The 21,430-nt window shown below is 48.9% G+C and overlaps 1 protein-coding gene across 4 annotated transcripts in view; it reads left to right on the top strand.

Annotated features, from left to right (window-relative positions):
- The window catches only part of NFYC (nuclear transcription factor Y subunit gamma), a 67,830-nt gene extending 48,776 nt beyond the window's left edge, over positions 1–19,054 (top strand). For 3 of the 4 annotated variants that reach the window (XM_058717867.1, XM_058717868.1, XM_058717869.1), the window contains exons 5-10: positions 2,143–2,238; positions 7,228–7,401; positions 10,903–11,061; positions 14,224–14,331; positions 16,769–16,828; positions 17,835–19,054. In XM_058717867.1, coding sequence (XP_058573850.1) covers positions 2,143–2,238; positions 7,228–7,401; positions 10,903–11,061; positions 14,224–14,331; positions 16,769–16,828; positions 17,835–18,266 — 1,029 coding nt within the window. In that variant the 3' untranslated portion in view covers positions 18,267–19,054. The remainder of the gene's footprint in view (positions 1–2,142; positions 2,239–7,227; positions 7,402–10,902; positions 11,062–14,223; positions 14,332–16,768; positions 16,829–17,834) is intronic. The other variant, XM_058717866.1, reaches the window with a different exon arrangement.
- Positions 19,055–21,430: the final 2,376 nt, after the last annotated feature.

The raw sequence follows: 21,430 nt of genomic DNA, 5'->3' as shown, positions 1-21,430 counted from the left end.
ACTTGGACAGTGTTTCAAAAAAGATACCCAAATGACCAATAAACATATGAAAAGGTGTGCGGCATCATTGGCACCTGGGAACTAGAAATTAGAACAAGACACTGGTTTACATCCACTAGAATGGCTAAAACAAAAAGGACTGACAATACCAAGTGTTGGTGAGGGAGTGGAGTGAGTGAAACTCATATAGTACTTACTGCTGGTCAGGATGTGAAGTGGTCCAGTTGCTTCGGGAAACTGGCACTTTCCAATAAACTTAAACATATCCCCACTGTGTGACACAGCCGTTCTACTACTGCGTATACACCCTGAAGTGTGGATGTTATTGTGTAAGAATGTTCATAACAAGCTTACTTATGATGGCCAAAAACTGGAGACAACTCAAATATCCATCAAGATGGGGATATAGAAACAAAAGGTTATAGTCATAAAGTGGATTACTAGTCAACAACAATAACAAAAAACTGTTGTTCCGTACACTGTGGGTGAAATCTGAAAAAATTATTATGTTAAGCAAAAGAAACCAGAGGGGAAGAAATTATATAACACACGATTCCATATACTCTCACCATCTGTGGTGATAGAAACCAGAGTAGTGCTTGCCTCAGATTCAGGGGGGAGGGCAGTTGATTGGAAAGGGATAGAAGGACACTTTTTATAATCTTATCTGGTTGATAGCTGTGTGGGTACATATATTTATTAAAATTCATCGAGCTGTGTCCTCAAGACTTCTGTATTTTACTGAATATGAGTATTCAGTAAAATACTACTGGCTTTAACAAAGGCAAAATAAAAAAAAGACCAACTCTAAGTATATTTGTGTTTCCAAAATACTGTAGCACACTTTGGTGTATGTTTGGAGGTGTTCTTTTGTTCCCCACCCCCACTGTTCCCCCAATTCCATCCATAGATGAGCTGTTTAGATAGCTTTGAGTAGGTGACATCATCAGGAATGTGATACTGTATCGTACCGATCTTAAATGAGACCTGGCGGCCTTAAGATGCGCCCCGCTTCCGTTGGAGGGTTATTGTCAAGCTGGTGGTTGGCAAGAAGGGTGGATTGGAGTTTTGCATTTCAGTGGCTTGGGGCCATCACAGAGACAAGGGAAGGAAAAAACAAAATTTCCATCCCCTTTTGTTTTGTCTGGTGAGTCACCTCTCTTAAGATGTGATATATAGAGAGATTGCTAGGGATTTCTGTTACCATGTTCACTAACCCCCCAACATTTTATTACGAAAACATTCAAACATAAGCAAAGTTTACAGTATACTTACCTCTTAGATCCTACCGTTAAGTTTACTTGCTTTATCCCCGTATCTGTCTGTCCCTCTGTCCATCAAGTCATCTGTTTTTAAGTGCATTTCAAAGTTTACTTTCCCCTCAAGACTTCAATATGTATATCACTCACTAGAGTTCACTACTTTTTCCTGTTTTTTTTTTTTTTTTTTTTGCTTTAAAATTTTCATGTAATGAAGTATACAGATCTTAAGGATCATGTGTTAGTTTTTAATTACAAAATTTCAAAAATTATTTAAAGAAAGGGAGTATCACTCTTAGAATTCCATTGGAACAGGCCTTGGTTTTGGTATCATTAGTCAATTCTGGTAACTTTAGACTTCCCCTTATTCATATCACATTAAACAAGATATAAACCACGGATTTAACATTGTGACTTTGAATTCCAAAATAAAAATCATAGCCTTGTGGGAACTAACATATAGATCCAGTGACTAGAAAATAATTGTAAAAAGCTATTAGGATTTCAATAGAGATTCAGAAAGATAAGATTGAATAGTAGCCTAACCTTGAAACCTGCCAGTTGAGATTGCTAGGTTTGTACAAATTTAGCTGGAGGATGATAATTTAACAATTGTGGGGCAATTGTTAAAACAGAGGTGATAGTTGTAGTTGGAGGCTCAAATTCCTAGCTTGTAGAGCATGAGCTACATGTAGATCTTCCGTGAAGTCTGATGTGAAGTTTATGAGTTTGGCTGTGCTTGCTTTAGCTGTAGCCTTGGCTGTGGTTGTTGAGTTTGGCTTAGAAGTCATCATCTTATCTTACTTGTAACGTGGAGGGTGTAAAGCCAGGTGAACTAGTTTCTCCCCAGGCTAATTTTTCACCCTGCTTTTCTTTGTTACAGAGGAATGATATCGCCATGGCAATTACAAAATTTGATCAGTTTGACTTTCTCATCGATATTGTTCCAAGAGATGAACTGAAACCTCCAAAGCGTCAGGTGAGCCGGGAAGGCATTGCTGCTGCTTCTGACCAAAGAGCACCTTGCGTGCTGGTGTCAGATATGCTCCCTTTCCTCTCTCAAGTCATTTGCTGTTCCTTTTGCTTTTCTTTCTCTAGACCAGATCCATCCTTAACATCTCCCTCTGTTACTCATTTATGGATACTTTTAACTCAGTGCCTCTGAGGTGGTATTTCAGTGAAAGTAGACAAAATGAAAGTTAAAGACAAGTTACAAACAGGAAAGTGAAGCTCATTTCAAGGTATCCTAGGGAATTTCTCAGAATTCTTAATCTGGGATGGGAGAACATTCCCAGCAAGGCACAGATTTTAGATTTTCCAGATACAAAGAAACAGCTTCTCTGTGTGCCCAGTGGTATTTGAATGGACTTTGGTTTTCTCTTACTCTGGTTTGCGGTTCTCTATATAGTGCTCTGGCTATCCATTAGATCACCTGTTAGGGTTTAAAAAAATACTAGTGTCCGGGCCCCACCCCACACCAGCTGAGTCAGAATCTGACGGGGAGGCCCAGGCATCAGTGCTTTGTCGAGCTTTTCAGATGTGCCTAATGTGCACCCAAGTTTGAGAACCACCACTTAAACCGTTTTCTGAGCAGTCATGAGAAAGAATGTGAATATCTGTCTTTCCCTCTCTTCTGCCTGCCCCTCTCCAAAGGCCACACTGATTGTCTTTTCAGCACCTTGGGTGCATAAAGCTCTTAACTGCAGTTGTAATAGACCCCTTTCCTGTAGAGCTCATTGTCTGAGGCACACGGATTGCATGACTCAGTCGGTGTGGTAGAGACACTTGGGGAATAGTGGCAGGGTCTGACAGGAACAAAGCCGTGCCTTGTTCTCCTCGCTTTATTTTGTTAATAAAATTTTAAGTGTTTTGAATGAATTATTTCATAATATATTATCCTTAGAACAGAGTCATTCAGTGACAACCATTGTCCTATGCTGTCTCATACGAATAATCAGTCAGGAAGTATAGAAGTGGGCATCTTAAAGGACACCTGTAATCCTGACCCTGCCTGGGGGCCTTTGGATCAGCAAATCCTCTGTCCCCTCCTTACTAGAGCAGGTGCCTCACTGCGGCTCCGTTCTTTCTGGGCAGTCTTTGCTACTGTAAACATCCTTGACTGGAAGCTGTAAGGTGTTCAGAGGAGCTTTCAGTCGGATGTTTACAGCGGCAGGCTGCCACGGTCGTCCCCCCGCTGCGCATCGCCTTTGAGACAATTGCAGGTTTGTGCCCACAGGCTCAGTTCCTCCTCTTGGGGTGTTTCCCTCCTCTCTGAGAAGTCACTACAGCAAGAACTCCGACTACTTCTCTTCCCCCAAAACAAATGCTACCATACCCCTGCTCTCCTTGTTGGAATTTGTTCCAGAAGCCCCCTTTAAAAACAAGGTGTTGAGCTCTGTGACAAAGTCAGGCCTTGTGCTAACTCCTGCTTGTTCTCTATGGGCCGTCTGCTGAACCAGCTGGCTGCAGGGAAGGGTCATGTCCTGTCCCTTCCTCAAGCCCTCAGTGCCTGACTGACTCAGGGTGTCAGACAGTTCCTTGTTCCATCCTAGCCCGGCTCACAATGCTGTGATCCATCTCCTTTTAAAGTATGTCTAGCTGAAACAGCTCCTTGCTGCCTGGATTCAGGTCTTTGTAGGTGTTCAAGCCATTGATTGGCGTCCTGTTGGGGACAGCTGCTGCCTGGCCTTTGAAAGGTTGAGATTGCTGAAAGCTGGCCTGAAATTCTAAGATAGCACTTTTAATCCTCTGTAGACTCAAAGTTTTCCCAAGCTCCAAATTGGCTGGCACCTCCTTAAGTCCTTTAAAAGCGCCTACTCTCCAAAACTCACCCTTTCTGAAGGAGGCAGCAGTTCATTTCTGGCTACTGAAGCAAATGTACTTTTTTCAGTTTGGGGCTGGCTGCACAACTCTGTAGTGATGCCCCTGGGATGCTGCTCATTCTCTGACATTTGTCAGTCACCACTTCTGAAAAGATTCCAGGCGTAAGCCCTCTGGTCAGGGAGGCTACTGCGAAAGCTGGGCAAGTGCCCCATTCTGGATTGATCCAGTCATTCAGAGATTGTCCTAGCGCAGGGGGTGATTTCCCACTGCTGGGGAGAGAAACTAGCCAGAAATACTGAATTGTAGATCTAAGGTCCTTGACTTCTCAAGAAATGCTTGGAAATTTCTCTTGTTCTTTGGGGAAGCCAGTAAAGGCTATTTAGAAGCAGAGAATAGTTGAGGCTGACTTCTACTCCACTAAAGCTATGAGTTGAAAGTTCCTGCCCATTGAAATGTCATTTTCTCTTCACCCATTTCTTTAAACCAAGCATAATCATTCCCTTGCTAGCTTGCCCTCCATTGGCCGGATGAGTCTTCATAATGCAGAAGAACCTTAGATGTGCCTCCTTCCATTCCAGTGATTCGAGAACAATCTCGCCTGGTCCTCACAACACAAACCTAGGCGCCTCTACTTGGTACTCTCAGAGTGACCTAGACACTGCCTAGTTCATAAACAAGGGGGAGTGATGGGCAGTTTAGGGGAAGCTTTTTACCTGCTGTCACAGTTTTTGGCAAGGAGTATTTTGGCTTTTGAAAGGGATGCTTAAAGGGTTTTCTTTTTGTCTGGCAAAAAGACTATATTCACTTGTAGACCAGTTGCAGTCAGAGATAACTGGAGACAGAGCAATCACAGGTTGGGGCTGGGAGGTGCCAGTTTCTCCCTCCTCCCTGACTTCCTTCAAGTTGGTTGTGGCGGTGGGGGGTGGGGGGTTCTTGGTTCTCTACACCTTCTCATTACCCAAGAGCTTTTGTAAGTTAGGTCTAGACTACAGTGATGGATGTTTTTTTTATAAAATGAGAAGGGCATTCTCAGTGGAAAATAAATATGTTGAACCTATTTCAGGAGCTTTGAAAAGAGCTGTTGGCCTTTGTTTCTTGGTTAAGGGAGGGTATCTGTATTTATCCCTGCCACAGCCAAGAGCTAATTGACAGGCTGGCCTTTATTTATAATGGTGAAAGTTGAGTTGAAATGGAGATGGTGATGATGTCACAGTTACATGTTCTGGAAACTGAGACCTCAATGAAAATAAAGGGGACCTCCTTTTTCTTCTGCCTCAGCATGGTTATGGTCAGGGTTCAGATTGTTTGGGTCTAAAGCACAGACTGCATTAACCTAGAAAATTCGTTCTTGTTTGAGAACTAGCTTAGAAATCCAGAATGTTAGAAGTGTCTGCTGAGGCTGGGTGGGTGGCCGTTAGGGAATCTTGTCATGCCAAGACCCCAGTTCCTCAAAGCCTGGATGTCAACAGTCCTAGTATCCTGGGCCCCCAGTCACCAGGCAAGGCCTGTTCTGTAGGGGACATGAGCTCCCCACACCATGACCACAAAATCCTAGAGGTAACAAAAGAGAGTGTAGCTACTCTTTTCTGTTGGTAATAGCTGTTGGGTTCAAGAGACTGTCGTACACCAACTTAAGCTAAAAAGCACTTTCCCGGGTGCCTGGCTGGTTCAGTCAATAAAGCATGTGACTCTTGATATTGGGGTCGTGAGTTTAAGCCCCATTCTGGGTATAGAGCTTACTTAAAAAAAAAAAAAAAAAAAGCACTTTCCTACCTGCAACTGTCTGCCTGGCTCTATAAATCCATCCATCATTCAGCAACCTCTTACTAAGTACCTACAAGGGAATGAATGGCTGGAACAGTGGAGAGCAAGAGTTAAGCCCTCATAGGGCTTCCACTCAAGTAGGGAGGGCACTTGACAAGCAAGCAAAACAAAGTGTAGTGAGGAAAGGACTGCACAACATAGATTGGGGCACCTAACATAGTGAGGGTATGGGGTCAATACCGGCTGTGTCATTGTCATTTTGGGGAACTTTGAGGCAGCCCACAGTGCCTCTATACCTTGAAGAAGTGTCTTTTCCTCTCTTCTTGAGCCTGGCATACTTAGCCCAGAACAAGGAATTGGGTAAATGAAGCAAATTTTCTGCTCAGTCAACCCAAGTGGTTGTATGTTTCTGTTGTTTTTGTTGTCCCAGGCAGGGGCACCGTGTGTCGCAGGGCCCTCCGGAGCAGACGCCGATCTCTGTGTCAGTGGTCGGGGGCCGGTCAACCCCGGACCCTCAGGCTCTAACCATGTTGTAGTGTGTGTAAACATCCTACACTCTCAGCTGTGAGCTCAAGGTGGCTGGGAGAGGGTTGTTTACTCCTTCTGCCATGGAAAACGTCAGCTGAAGAAGGAACAGTCTCTTCATCCCGCACATTGGACAGAATGCGACCTCCCTAGTCAGCCAAGGCCGCCCCCCAGCGGAGAGCTGTCCCTCAGGCCCCCTGGGTTGCGCTTCTGTGGCTAAGTACAACCAGAACCAGACCTGACGCTGGACAGATGTGCCTTCAGTGACCACGGAGCTCTTGATGTGCTGTGAAAAGCTAGGCACTTACCTACCAGTGCTCTCAATCCTGACACTCAATTCTGAAGTTCCAGCCCGGGGAAAGCCCTGTTTCCCTTTTCCCTGCTCTGTCCCTCCAGAGCTGGCAGGAACCAAATAAGGAGAGTGCTGCCTACTGGGGAGATTGGGGGCTGGCCTGAGATGAGAGCCTGATGTTTGGGTAGCATCTTCCCAGTGCTCGCAATTAGCACCGTTTGCAGATCACAGGCCTTGACGGCGTTTACTGACAGGCACTGCTGGTGCGTGGTTTTTAGTTACGGTAATTATTTGCCCATTTGCAACTCATCACGCAATGGGTGATTACTCTGTACTTCAGAAAATTGGCTGTATGTTTTGTGAAGCCTATGGAATCTGTTATTTTTAGTTTGATTTAGCACAACTGGTCTCTTCGAATTCCACTTTCCCTTGGCTTCAAATGTGGAGAGCTCAGCATTCAGCAGGCAACTGCACAGAGTCCGTTTGGGGGAAGAATGGAAATTCACTGTGGCGGCTGCTGAGTCAGTTCTTTTCCTCTTACCTGCTGCTCCTTCTACCCCACAGGAGGAGGTGCGCCAGTCCGTGACTCCCGCCGAGCCCGTCCAGTACTACTTCACACTGGCTCAGCAGCCCGCTGCCGTGCAAGTCCAGGGGCAGCAGCAGGGCCAGCAGACCACCAGCTCCACGACCACCATCCAGCCTGGGCAGATCATCATCGCGCAGCCTCAGCAGGGCCAGGTCTGTGAGCTGCAGAGGGCGCCCACCGGCAACACGGCACCGCTTAGGTTGGGGAGAGCACGGCCGGGGCAGAGGAGCAGGCCGGTCGTTTTACGACACCAAGTTTGAAGTCTAGAAACTTGGGCTTCTCCCCCAGATTCAGCCACCAGAGTGACATGTCACCCTGACCTCTCTGGGTCCTGGTTTCCTCACGGGTCACATGAGGAGATTGCAGTGAGAAGACGCTCTCCAGGATCCCTATGACCTAAAACATTTTGGAAGGAAAAAAGTCTATATCATGCCCCCACGAAGAGTAGTAACATCCCCATGGGAGGTATTACAAGTGGACCCCGTGCCTGTGTCTGCACCGGAACTAGGATTTGTTGTACCTCTAAGGAAGAGGTCAGGCATCATTTCCAGTTTGCGTACTTCCCCTCCTCTTCTCCCTGTCATTTCTCTGTCACACCATAGTTGTGTCAAGTGATCTTTTTACAGTAGCAACCAGAATATTCCCTCCCCCCAGTGGTATTGTTGTGAAAGCAGTAACATCCATGCTTGTTGGGGATCACGGGAGGCTGTGGAGAACTCTGTTCTCTGAGCTCTGACTCCAGATTCCCTGACAAGCATTAATTTATTCACCAAAGATTGAGTCCTATCCTATGTGCCTGGAATATAAGCATGAATAAAACAGTCCCTATTTTTAAGAATTTTCACAATCGGAGTGCCTGGGTGGCTCAGTTGGTTAAGCGTCCTGACTGTTGATTTCAGCTCAGGTCATGATCTCTCGCAGTTAGTAGGATCGAACCCCACACCGGCCTCTGTGCTGACAGTGTGGAGCCTGCTTGGGATTCTCTCTCTCCTTCTCTTTTTCTGCCCCTCCCCTGCTCATGCGCTCACTCCCGCTGGTTCTGTCTGTCTGTCTGTCTGTCTCTCTCTCAATAAATAAATAAGTAAACAAATAAACATTAAAAAAAAAAAAGAATTTCCACAAACTAGTAGGGTACAATTACTTAAAGGTCATACCACCACCACCTGAGAAGTGTAGAAATATTCTTAGGGCTGTGTAAAGGGTGTTAAGGGATCACATCAAAAGGGATACCTAACAAAAATGTGAGAGAGGTGGTAGAAGTGGATGTCAGAGAAGGTTCCCGAAAGGGAATAATCCAACTTTTAGAGGGAGAACAGTGGCAATGAATCAGATAAAGAGGGCAAGGAGGGCTTTCCCAGTAGCACAGCACAAGCAAAGGCTTGGAGGTGGGAACCCGCACCGGGAGTGGTGGGAGGGTGCAGTCAGCATGGGGACATCTAGGCAAGTCTGAAAATAGAGGCAGAGGACACATGCTAGATAGTCTCGTGTATGCCGGTAAGGATCTGGGTTTGCCTAGAAGGAAAAAACGATGACGGAGGTAGATTTAACTATTAATTATGATTTTAGGATTTATTCCCTGCTCCCTTTTTTATCTGTATAACAAGTTTTAGGGTGCTCGCTCTTTGCCAGACACTGTGCCGGGCAGGAGGGGTTCAAAGATGATCACAGCCTAGTCCCTGCTTCAAGGCGTTCACTGTACCATGATGCCTAAGGGATCTTCTTTGGCCAAGGCTTGTGCCTCTGCAGTGGTGAGAGCTTTATCCCTCCACAGAGCAAACTTTGAGGGAGTCTACGAAGCGCTGGCTCTCATCGACTCAACATCTAAGAAGCTCGTGGTTGTGTCCTGACAGCAGGGCACACGCCATACGTGATTTGACAGCTGCCAACTAGCACAAGCCTTCATTTTCCTGAAATGACTCAGAAATACCGTGGAAATCCTCTTGGGGAAATTGAGTTGGTAAAGTACAGTGATGAGTTGGCAGTATACATTTTTTTTAGTCAGCAAGAATTTCATCTATTCTCTTTGCCACCCCAGACTTCTCAGCTTGGAGCTGGTGAGGCTTGTGGGGATGGGGAAGTTGGCCTCTCTCTGTGTCTCCTAGCTGTGGTTCTCTGTTCTGCTGGTTCAGGGTGGCCTTGTGCTGTATCACCCCTGCTTAGGCCTGTAGTAATGATTATTTCAGGTTGAGTTCAGATAACCTTTGCGGGACAGAACACATATTAAAGTTGGAAGGAAAGCATATTTTGGTAAAGTGAATCCTGTGCGTTCTGTCATAAAATTGGAAACTTCTATTCCTGGAGGTTGGAATAGAATAGGCTGAGTTGAAAATCGTGGTGTGAGAGAACAGGAGGTGTTTCCTGTTGTCCTGGCCTACCGCATGTATTTTTACAGAGATCCCTCTGTCCTCTTTACCCGCTGTGTCCAGTTCATAGTAATTTCTCCTTCCTTAGTAGTCCCCTGCATCTCCTCTATAGTTCCTGGGACACATCCCCTTCTCCTGTAACTAGATGCGTAGTATACGTATGCAGGCAAAGTCTGAGAGCATCAGAATAACAACATCAGTAGAAGCCCAGATTCACTGAGATTCCCAGAGTCGTCTTACTGAGGTAATTCTTAATTCAGAGTGGGACGGGACCATACCCAAATTGGGGCATTGGGGGTGTGAGTGTAGTTTAAAAGATTCCACCCTCCTGCCGCTCCCATGACCGCCACCCCCTGACCCCTCCATTGCCATGTGCCACTACCACCCCACCCCCACCACATGAACCGTGTGCTGTGCCCACTGCTCTAGGTAATCTGTAAAGGTCACATCTGGGGCTAAAGTTTTAAGATTTTGAACAAGTGACCGACCAACCCTTTTGACAGTTCACGTCTACCGTCTCTCAAAGGAGTAAGTTTCATAGGACTGCAACCCACTAAGTTTGTGTGAGAGACACGGAACCTGCCAGGTCGTGTGTGGTAGACAGAATTTTCTTACATCTGAGATTCTTGTTTCTGGGAAAGATAAAATCCTCGCTTTATTAAATTCTGTGACTTAGGGGTGGCCTCAGTTAACATCCACATCTTAGTGGCATTTGCCTCTCCCGTGGGAAGCTGTGCTGGATCCAGAGCAGCCAGCTGGCCGGTGTGGGCTGGCGCTGCTCTGCTGCTTGAGTGCAGCCAGCGTGCGCCTTAGTTTCCTCCCAGTGTCTTGCATGCCTGGAATGGAGTCCAGGATCCTGAACCTAGTAAATTCGTACTGACCCCGCTTTCCATTCAGTTTGCTCTCCAAATCCACCTGCTCCAGACCTGACTTTGGCCATTTCTCAAATGAACTGTCATGGTTGCTTTTGATTCTTTTGTATTGGATGTGCCTTTCTTTCGTTGCAAGAGCTCTGAAAGATTGCAATATTTGAAGCATAGAGGTGTTTGGGGCTTGGGCAAATATTCTGTACCATGAGCCTAAACATCTGCGTGGCTTTCTCCCATCTTTTGTCTTGGAGAGTAACTTTAGCAGTGCCCTGTACGCTGAGTATTGCTAAATAGTGTTAAGGTGAGTTTGGGTGTCCGTGGAGGGGGTTTGCTCCCAGTTAATTGGTCGTTATTAACCCCTTGGTAAGCGCAGTGGCTCTAATCTCGAGCTGAATCCTCTTTTCTCATAACTCCTCTCTAGACCACACCTGTGACCATGCAGGTTGGAGAAGGTCAGCAGGTGCAGATTGTCCAGGCTCAGCCACAGGGTCAAGCCCAGCAGGCCCAGAGCAGCACCGGACAGACCATGCAGGTGATGCAGCAGATCATCACAAACACAGGAGAGATCCAGCAGATCCCGGTAAGGCCCGTTCTGCCTTGCAGCCGCAAGGCGCTGTGCTCGTGTGGGGGCGGGAGTGCTTCCAGATCTTACACACAGAGGATCTCGTATACCCATATGTGTAGATATACACGTGTTTTTTTAAACCTATGTCCCTGTTCACCCAGACCACAACTTGCTTCCCTGTATACTGCCTGCTTTCCTCTAATCCACTTCAGGTTTGCCACCGTGGGGCAGCGCCTCTCCACGTCCCCGCACTCCACCTACGCAGAGGATGCTGGTAACCACTGTTCTATGCCAGGACCTGACGGCCCTGGGAGGCAGTCCTGTCTTTTGATTAGCAGAGAATAAGAGGGAGGTGTACGGGGAAGGCCATAAATAACACTTGTTGCATATTCATGAGTCAGTTCCCAGTGGAGCCTGCAGCAAAGTGTATTTTTGGCTTTCATTTAACTTACCCATTCCTTCACTGTGGACTGCTGCTTCCTGTGTGCCTTGAGGGATTTCATTTCTTAGATTTGTTGGCTTTTTTACTTGTACTTGCTCTTTTGTAAGAAATGTCCTATCTTAACACTTGCCATCTATACACTGGTCATTTTGCCACCCGAAAACGTGGAAAGTGAGTGACACGGAGCAGTCCTTCTGTTTCTGCCCCTTGGTCTGCCTGTTGTAAATGACATGGAGGCAGATATAGAAAGTCATTTGGACTTGGCTAATCACTTCCTCTTTGCAGAAAGCTCTGTTTTTGTAACTGTTCTTACTAAGTTAGCAGATAGACCAAGAGAAAGCTTAGGAAAGTGGAGTGTGTGAGTCTCTGTGCCTGTCTTTCTGTCTCCTCTCCCTCCCTCCCTTTCTTGCGCTTTTGGCGCACTCTCCCTCTGCTAGAGCTTGCTCCTTCTCCCTCTCTCCCTCCCTCCCTCCCTCCCTCCCTCTCTCCCTCCCCCTTCCCCCTCCACCCCCCCCCCCACCCCCCCAACATACAGACCCATCAGTTTCAGGTGCCTTGCCTCATTGTGTCAGGCACTAACCAAGACCTCTCTCTTGAATGGTCCTCTGTTCTATATGTGAAGGCACCAAAACAAATTTACTTAAGCAGAGAAGAGTTCCCACTTTACAGTAACTTTAACTCAAGTCTTTTTAATCCTCTGGGGTACAGAGCTTTAGCACATATTTGTTGCAAATTCATTATTTTCGGATACCTTCTGTAGGAGTCTGCATTTCTGAACTCAGGAGTGCTCGCCCCAATAGAGGGGACCTTCAGGAGGGAAACTTTGCTCCTCTTTTGAAAGCCCAAGGAGCTGGCTTATTTATCCTGTAGTTGACGTCAAAAAGCTGCCAGGCGCCCCAGACCTGTCCTTGTGGTAGAGCACTGAGGGCAGAGCATCATTAGACGTCTAAACATAAGCCTAAAAGAGGAGCTTCTTGCTTCTAAGAACTGCTTGGAAACTCTCTGGCTCACAATTTTTCAGTCACATCTGTTTCTGCAAAGAGCTCTTTCCAGCTGAGAGGTGTAAAATCTCTGTGGCTGTCAGCATACTTTCCCTGTTCTTGAGACAAGGCTTTAGTCTTTCATCCTGGTTCCTGGTCTGGAGTTCGGGGACCCCTGGGACCAGCCACCATCAGTGTCGGCAGACGAGGCTTCCCGAGCCTCCACACAGCTGCCTTCAGCCCCGCAAGCAACTTAGTGTTGTTGCCTGGAAGCCACATTACAGGATTTAAGGGGGGTGGTCTGGGCCTGGCATCACAACTTCCCAGCAGCTCTTCTTGACGTGTTCTCGGAAAGAAAAGACCGCAGGTCGCAATATCTTGCCCTGTCTCCTGTGAACCCGGTTCTTAACGGGTTTAGATTTTCTATCCCTCCGTTTTCCTAAGTGGACAATTCTGGAATGGTCTACCAAGAACTTCCAAGGTCTACACTGACTACCAAGTGTTGGTCTTTTCTTGGTGGGTCGCATCCCCTTTGAGACCGCAGTTGCAGAGAAGCAGTGTGACGTAACACTGCATGCACACGGGCAGTTGCATTTACCAGCACTGTCCTCATGGAGGTAAAGTTCCCTGCCAGGGAGCTGGCTCTTGAAGGCAAGGGGAGAACTCACTCCGGGACAAGGAGGCATGACTTACCTGTTCACGTCAGGAAGTTTACCCTTGCAACAAAGGCAGGCTGGGCAGCCAGGGAGGGTGGTGTCTGGGCCCCCAGATAGAGAGAGACCAGTCTGTCCTTCTGGTACCTCGTTCATCGCCCAGATCCCGAGTGTGGATGTCTGCAGTGCTCTGCTGACTCTCTTCTGCTGAGCCATGGCTCCTCTCAGTGCAACCGCCTTGGTCTCTCCGTTCCCGCTCGAGGCACAGAGACTTCCATGGTACACTGGAGCGTTAAGAGCCTGAGTTAAGGCTTTTAGCGCACAATTAAATGCAGCATGTGGTATTATTGTATTATCTGAGACTTAATCTTAAGCATGAGGGACTCTAAAGGCCTTTTTGTAGCTTTGGTTTCCCGTGATGGGGTTTTCTCTGAAAGGTTTATTGATTCAGTTTCCCCTTGGGAGGAGTTTGGCTAGAAGCTAGTGCTGAACACCAAAGATCCTAAAAGTCCCACAGACCCCCATTGGTCCTGGCTCTTGGGGACAGAGATAGTGAAGCAGGCCAGCTTTTTCTTCCGAGATGTGCAGCATGGGGTTGGGCAGGACTGGGGCTAGGGCACGGAGTGACGGCCATCTGCCGTGGGCTCCTGGCAGATGCTGGAGCTCTTGTGAGTATTGGATCAGCCATCCCGGGAAATAGGGTGGCGGGGTGTGGAGGTAGAGGGGGGAAAGGCCCACAGTTTAGGGACAGAGCATTCCGATCATGTCTCACAGTCTTTGGGATAAAATCCTAAGATAAACTAAGCAAACAGCTAAGAGTCCGTGAATGTTGAGGGTGCAGCCATGCTGTTCGTCACATATGTGGCCAGATCCTCTGGGAGTTTTTTCCACAGTCCATTCAGGGAACATATCCTCTGTTGTGTTTTGTGACTTGTGGGGTGGGGATGTTCTGGTTTTGCCTGTGTTGACCTCTGTTGAAGAGGAGCTTTTCAGAGTCAGCTTCTTTGGAGAGCTCAGGGGGCAGGGGATGGTCACCGCAGGGGAAGCTTGCCTGGTGAGGCCACACTCAGTCCCCTGCGTCTGTCTGTCTGCTCCACCCTAGGTGCAGCTGAATGCCGGCCAGCTGCAGTACATTCGCTTAGCCCAGCCTGTATCAGGCACCCAAGTCGTGCAGGGACAGATCCAGACACTTGCCACCAGCGCTCCACAGGTATGTGCCCTAAAGGTGCAGGGCTTGGGTAGGGGACCGGCCCAAGCTGGCTTCTGGCTGGAAAGGAGGGCTCAGCAATCGCTCTCTTGCCACCTCACCCTTCAGCAAGAGACACCTCCACACCCTTCACATCTCTTCACCCCAAAGGACAGACGGGGTTTAGTGGAGGACTGGATTCAAAGCGTGTCTCTTACCATCTTGTTCTCGAGGGACAAAGAAATGCAGAGGGGAAATCTCAAGGACGCTTGTGAAGAAAGCCTGATGTATGTGTGTATATGTCTGACCAGAGGAAGCACTTTGACAGACTGCCTCATCGTCAGCCTGAGTTTCCATCTTTGAACCTAAATAGCTGTTGTGTTCTGGCAGCCGCTGTGCCCTTTGGAAAGTTAGCCTGGATTTTACTTCCCCATGCACGCCCAGCCAGAGACTGTCCGCTTTGTCTCCTCTCGTGCCCTAAGAGACGGAGGACTGTGAGCCACAGGTGCTGAGGGGACAGCCTCCCTGGGCTTGAGGATTGGGGGTTGGGGAGTATGGGCATCATTTGCACTGGATGGGGGATGCTGGTCAGGGGGAGGCATTGTTAATGGATTCTTTTGCCTCAGACCCAAAAAAAGCAGCGATCGTTTAAGAGCTGGACCCGTCTGGGCCAGTTGCATTTCTGGTGATGTATCTATTGACAGTGGTGACAGAGCTGAGTTTGTAGAGCAGGTCTCCAAAGATCTCATTTGGGAAAATACAAGGAATGAGCCAAAAGCAAGGCTTCTGAGTTCCATATAGTCTCTGGGATCATTAAAGGGCCTGTTCTAAACCCATGCCTTGGCTCACATAAGGGCTTGGCCTTTTCCCTAATTCCTTTGGGGCTGACTGGCATGGAGTCACATCTCCAAACCGGTCAGGTCACACCCTTAGGTACCCCTCTTTTTAAAACATAAAAAACAAAAAGTCTTGTAAGATTTTAACCTGGGGTCCAAAAACTTTTCATGGCGAAGGGGTGGGAGGAAATGAGAAGGAAGAGGTTTTAGTTCCTCAGAGGTCAGTTTGGGGGCCAGAAACCAAAGCCAGTGAGTGGGGAGAGTCGGGTTGCCAGACAGGAGGGGGAAGAAGCAAGAAGAGGGCACCATTACAACAACTACATTACAACAGGTTGTGACTGTGACGCCCCGGCATGTAGTAGTACGTGTGTGTTGAACGACTGCTGAGTGAATAACATGTAAATGGCATTTAAAGGTAAATGAAATTTTCTCAGCTCGTGTGAAGAGCAGTCCTGCTGGCCACAGGGCACAGTTGACCTTCTCATCTATGAAGAATATTTGCCATTTGTCTCAGGGTCATTCATTTATTCTGTAGACATTTCTTGAATACTTAACTTTGCACTGGAGGCTGTAAAGATCGCCACTTAGAGACTGGTAGACTGGTGGGAGGGGAAGGACCCCCAGTAAGGGACAACAGTAGGAAACCGTCATGAAGCCCTATCACGCCTGTCCCCTCCTTACTCCTGACGGCCTTACGGGTAGGCCTGACAGGGTGTTTTTGGCTGTTGTGAGGACCCTCGAGAGGATAGTCTGTACCTTGCAGGTTGGCTGTGAGGGTTCCAGGAGATGGTACACAGAGGACGTTCCTAGTCAGATGTTGCAGAGGTGCACATATGCACGTAAGCCTGCTTTCGTCTTCTTACCAGTCTACCAGGCTGCGTCCGCAGCTCGCACTATATGATGCGGTTCTGCACGTCAGCCAGCACGTTTCTTTTCAAATGTACTTAAAATCCCCACATAAGATTGTAAGTACACGTGATACATGTTTTCCTTGCTCCACCCGCCTCCACCCTCCCCCCCACCCCCCACCCCCACCCCCACCCCCTGCTTGGCCCAGACGACTTCACGTGGCCTGTCTCGGAAAAAGTACTTCATAGGTGTGCCACAAGGGCTTCCAGGGCCAAGGCCACCTCCCCGCCAGGGTGTTTCATATTCCAGGCAGATAATCTAGGTGATACGGGTTTGGTTTGGAGCCCACCTTCCAAGAATGAAACAGACCACACACCCCTTTGCCCCGCGTTTTGCAGTCTGCATTCACTGGCTAAAGGTCTCCTGGGGTTTCTGCCTAAGCCGTAAATGTTAGGCGTTGTCATGTTAGCACCTAGGAGCTTGCAATGAGAAGCAGGTGGGAAGCAGGTGGACATTAAAAGAGAGGGTTATGGAAGTTGTGTATGTTACACGTTCCGGGGTCCTCTGTGGTCCCCTCTGTGGCCCTCGGCTCGGAGTAGCCACCAGTAGTTGCTCTCCTGCTACTCATTAAGCACCTGCTCTGTGCCAGGCCTCGTTCCGGGCACTTGATGTGCATTGTCTCACGCAGTCTTCACAACCCTCTCCTGGTTGTGGGCTGCCAGAGGAGTGGGCCAGACCCTGCAGCTGACCTTACTCTGCCATCTTGATTCCTGCAGATCACGCAGACAGAGGTGCAGCAAGGACAGCAGCAGTTCAGCCAGTTCACGGACGGACAGGTAGGACACCCAGCTGGGGGAGGGGCCGTGGGGGAGAGGCTGTGGGGGGGTAGCGGGTGTGAGACCTGTGGGTTTGGATGGTTACGGCAGCTGTCCTATTTTCTGTTAATGAGTGGACAGAAATTGTTAAAGTGGGTTCAGTCTTGAATTTGGAGTACAGATCCTTTAGATTTAGATTTGTGGGAGCTGAAAATAATCTCAGACATTATATAGTCCCAATCCCCATTTTACAGATGAGTCAACCGAGTCCTAGAGATGAGAAGTGTCTTGTCTGTGCTCATGCAGCTCTTGATTGCAGAACCAGGACTAGAATGCGGGTCTCCTGTTTCCTTCTTTAGGACTAGTTTTTTCTAAGCTATGCCGCTTTTTAATAGCATGGGTTAGTTGAAATGCAGCGAACGTGTGACTTCTCAAGCTCTCTTGGTGCCTGGAATTTAGTAATTCTGAACTCATGTGAGGAAGGAGTCACCCTTTCCTTCTGTCTTTTTGCTCACACTAATGGTCCCAGAGACCCCCGAGTACATGGTAGGATGACCACCCCCCCGCCCCCACGCCTGTGTTCTCTGCTGCCCAGAAGGGAGAGGAGCCGGCATCAGGACCCACGTCTGGCCCCTGCCTGCACCACACACTAGGCTCACATGCCAGGGCTCTTGTGGCACGGGGTGGCGTGCGGGGGGGTCTTCGCCTGTGGGCTTTTTGAGGGGGGAATGCTTGAGAAGTCAAGTGTCCAGTTGGCCGTGTCTTTCCATAGTGGCTACCTGAGCTGCTTCTCCGCGCCTCACGGGTCTTGGCTGAGTAAGCGTTTAAACCCAGGCCACCTCCTCAGCAGGGCCCATGTAGGAAACGCAGGTTCACTGTAGCCTCGGCCTGAGCCAGGTACTCGGAGGAAAGGAGGAGGAGAGGGGGTAATCCTACTGCCCCTACTAGTGAGGATTACCAAGAGTTGGGGAAATGCTGACTTCCAAGCTGCTGGTACAGTGGATCGAATTGCTTGTGTTTGTCACAGAGGAACAGCGCGCAGCCAGCCCGAGGCTCTGAGCTAACGGGAGAGGCAGAGCCCAGAGAAGTGAAAGCCACGGGAAATGCAACTCCCTGCACCTCTTCCCCGCCCACCACACACACCCCCTCACACCGGGCCGGAGCCTCCTGTGTCTGCTGCGCCCAGCCCCCGCAGAGCCCCACTCCCCCTCCTCCCTCCGACGCCTTACAGTGGGTGGTGGTCGAGGTGTCCGGGGCCCCCAGCCAACTCGAGGCCCATAGGGAGCTGCATGCCCCTCTCCCGGGGGTGACCTCACTCTCTCCTCTCCACCCCTCGCAGCAGCTCTACCAGATCCAGCAAGTCACCATGCCCGCCGGCCAGGACCTCGCCCAGCCCATGTTCATCCAGTCAGCCAACCAGCCCTCCGACGGGCAGGCCCCCCAGGTGACCGGCGACTGAGGGCCTGAGTTGGCAAGGCCATGGACGCCCAACACAATTTTTGCCATACAGCTCCGGGCGATGGGTACAGCCTCCCTCCCCAGAGGACCCGGCCGACCTCCGCGCCTCCTACAGGCTAGGACACTGGTGCACTGCGCCCCACGCTGGAGGCCGAGATTCTCCAACAGAAAGATGCAATATTTTTTATTTCCTTTTTCTCCATTTTTTCTCCGAGGAATCAATATTTCAGTATGTTGAGCTGTGTGTCCAATGCTATGAAATGAATATTAAATAACATATTTATGGCATTTTCTTGAAGAGTGTGGTTGAAGAAATATTTCTTTTGTTTTCCTTTTTTTTTTTTTTTTTTTGATTCTTACCGCCACTTCTTTCCAGGAGCACATCTCCTCGGGGTGGGTATGTTATCTCCTGACTCTCGGAGCAGCTGCGGCCCTAGGATTTGCCACCTTGTTCTGCTCGCAGATTGAATTAGGTGACCACGTAGCTTCTTTCTCACTAGTGGTCCTCTTCCTCGTGACCCTGTGCTCGTCCCAGAGCTCTGTGTGTTTGCACCCAGAGGCCGTGGAAACATTCCTTGCGTTTAAGAGGTGAACTCATTTGCCATGGAGAGTGGATGGTTTCATTTCCAAACCCTTCTCTCCCAGGGACCCAAGGAGACTAGAACTTTGTGCATTTGCCCACCTCCACCCCCCATTTTTTATCTTTAAAATGCATTAAAAATTGTGCTAGTCTCCTTTGCTGCATGGACTTCAAACTGCATGAAATGCAATAAATCTCATTTTAGATAATTTAGAGTCTGGGTTTCTGTGTCTGGGGCATTCATGGGCCACTTTTCTTGGGAAGGCTTGGAAATTAGGTTTGTTTGCCCTCAGGTTGCGTGTCTGTGAAGGAGCGGGACCCTTGTGAAGAGCGGGCGTCCAAAGCTAAGGGAGCTAATGCTGCATATCTGATTCAAATGGAGGTCTTCCGCTGATTTTGCAAATGAACTAGATCGGAATCTGTTTGCTGCTTGGAGATGCCCGCCTGCCTTCCCTCCTAGACTACCACATGTGGGCCAGATGCAGCGGTGTCCTGCTGGTTGAGCGTCAAGAGAGCATCTCTCGTGGAAGAAACTGTCTCTGTCCTTCAAACCAAGACCCGGATCAGTCCCTCCACTTCTGCCTTGGCGCAGGCTGCCATTCTGAGCTGCCGGCTACAGCCGTGCCCATTACCAGAGGCATGGCATCTGCCACGGAGGGCAGCCCAACCCTCTTGTTAGCCAGCAGATCAGAGGGTTCATAGCCAGGGTGTGCTTCCCGATAATCGAAGCAGGAAGAATAGAGCATTCCACTTCTTCACTGGCTTTTGTTGGCCACAGAGGCCAGCGGTGAGCCTCTTCTCCTAACCCTCACTGTACCATCCTTACAACCTGAGTGAGGCCTGTTGTTGTGGGGAGAGCAGGGAATGGAGTGCGAGGAGGAAGGAGGTATTAATTTCTTCTCTGATGGTAATACGCCATCAAGCTGTGGGCAACTCCCTTCTCTTTGGACTATCCTAAGGAGTGAAATGGGGACAGGGAAGGGGCTTTGATAGGAGGTGATGGCAAGTCTGACCCTGAGACCCTGGTAACTCTCACACCAAGTGTCCCTCGCTGTTAACCATGGTAAGTACTTGGGCATCTATCAGCGATTTCATTTTCAATCATTTACCTAAGTGTACCTTACAGTATTCCACAAGAAAAATTAAGATGGCTTGTGTAGAAAACATACACAAAGACATAATAAAATATGACAAATTAGGATTAAGAAGAGTATCATTGAGTGGGAAATCCAGATTGTAAACGTGAACACAAACATTCTGGCCATAAAGACCTACGTAGCTGTTTGAATTCAATTTCACATTTGGCCCTGGGCTCCCTGGCCACTGAGGCAAAAAGATGAGACCAGGTAACAGATTCATACTATAAAGGGAAGAAAAGTAACATTGTCTTTCAAAAGCAAAGATTTTCTCAGTTGTAAGGTTTTGGATACATGGTTCCCCTCTGGTGACCTCTTGGTAGGTGAAGCAGGTGATAACTATCACAAGAAGTCGGTAGGTCCGCCCCCATGAGTCAGGGGCAGCGCCCCAGGCTTCTTCCTGACTCCCAAGTTTAGCGCCCCCCCGCCCCCCGCCCCCCGTGTCCAGTTATCTTCGTTCTAGTTCTGGACTTCTCTCCGAAGGGGATCATCTGTCTTTTCCCACTGTCCTGTACCCAGTCTCACCCAGCCCCACGCGGAGAAATGCAGGCTCAAGGAATGCCAGCCTCAGAGGAACAGCAGCAGCCCAGCGATTTCGTTTCCTCACCGACCTCCCATGTTGAGGCCACAGCGCTGCCCCACCTTGCTGCTCTTCAACTCATTCTCGAAAACCCAAGTAGCTGGATTTTCACACCAGCCGGAGGGTCCCCGTTTCCCATGGACTTACATTCTTATTTTGGAGATGTTTGGATCAGTTGTGATCGGCAAGCAGCTTCCTTACTGAGCACGTTCCCTTTAAATTTCCCCGCCAGCAGGGCCCATCTGGGTGTAAACAAACACTTTAGTGCAGCCCAAGAGAGCCCCTGTCTAATCCCCAGCACGATCCCCTTACATCCGGAGCACGCTTTCAACATTTTTCCTAGCACTTGCAGCGTCCGATGATCTTCACAGTGACCCTGCAGGGGAGACAGGAAGAGGGATAATGATGCCTGTGTTACAGATGGAGACATGGGAGGCCTAGCAAGGTGCAGTGACTTGCCCAAGGTCACTCCGTGAATAGGGGTGGAGCTGAAGCCAAAACGGTGGTATCCTGACCCCGTGTGTATACATAGTGGCTTTCCGGCCAAAGGTGGGGTGCACGGAAGAACAAGACTTTACCAAATGTGAACAGTCTCCTTTTGTTCTGCCTCCCCAAGCCATTGGTCCAGTCTTGGGTATACGCGGAATAAATAAAGCAATCGGATCTGGTGTGTGGACAGCTGGTGGTTGGGATGGCTCTCTCAGACTGGTGCTGGAGACTGGAGGCCCCTGGGGTTTTGAAGACCACCTGGCCAGCCTCCTTGCTGTTCAGTTCTGCTGAGGCCACAAGGGGGCAGCAGGCAGCACTTCCCCAAGCCTCCGGACGGTGCCCTGTCTCACCCACCCTTATCCCGACTTGAGGCTGTTCTG

Source organism: Neofelis nebulosa, chromosome 2 (genome assembly GCF_028018385.1).
Source record: "Neofelis nebulosa isolate mNeoNeb1 chromosome 2, mNeoNeb1.pri, whole genome shotgun sequence".
NCBI lineage: Eukaryota > Metazoa > Chordata > Mammalia > Carnivora > Felidae > Neofelis > Neofelis nebulosa.
The sequence above is the reverse complement of the archived record's forward strand: the minus strand, read 5'-3'. Positions and strand labels throughout refer to the sequence as shown.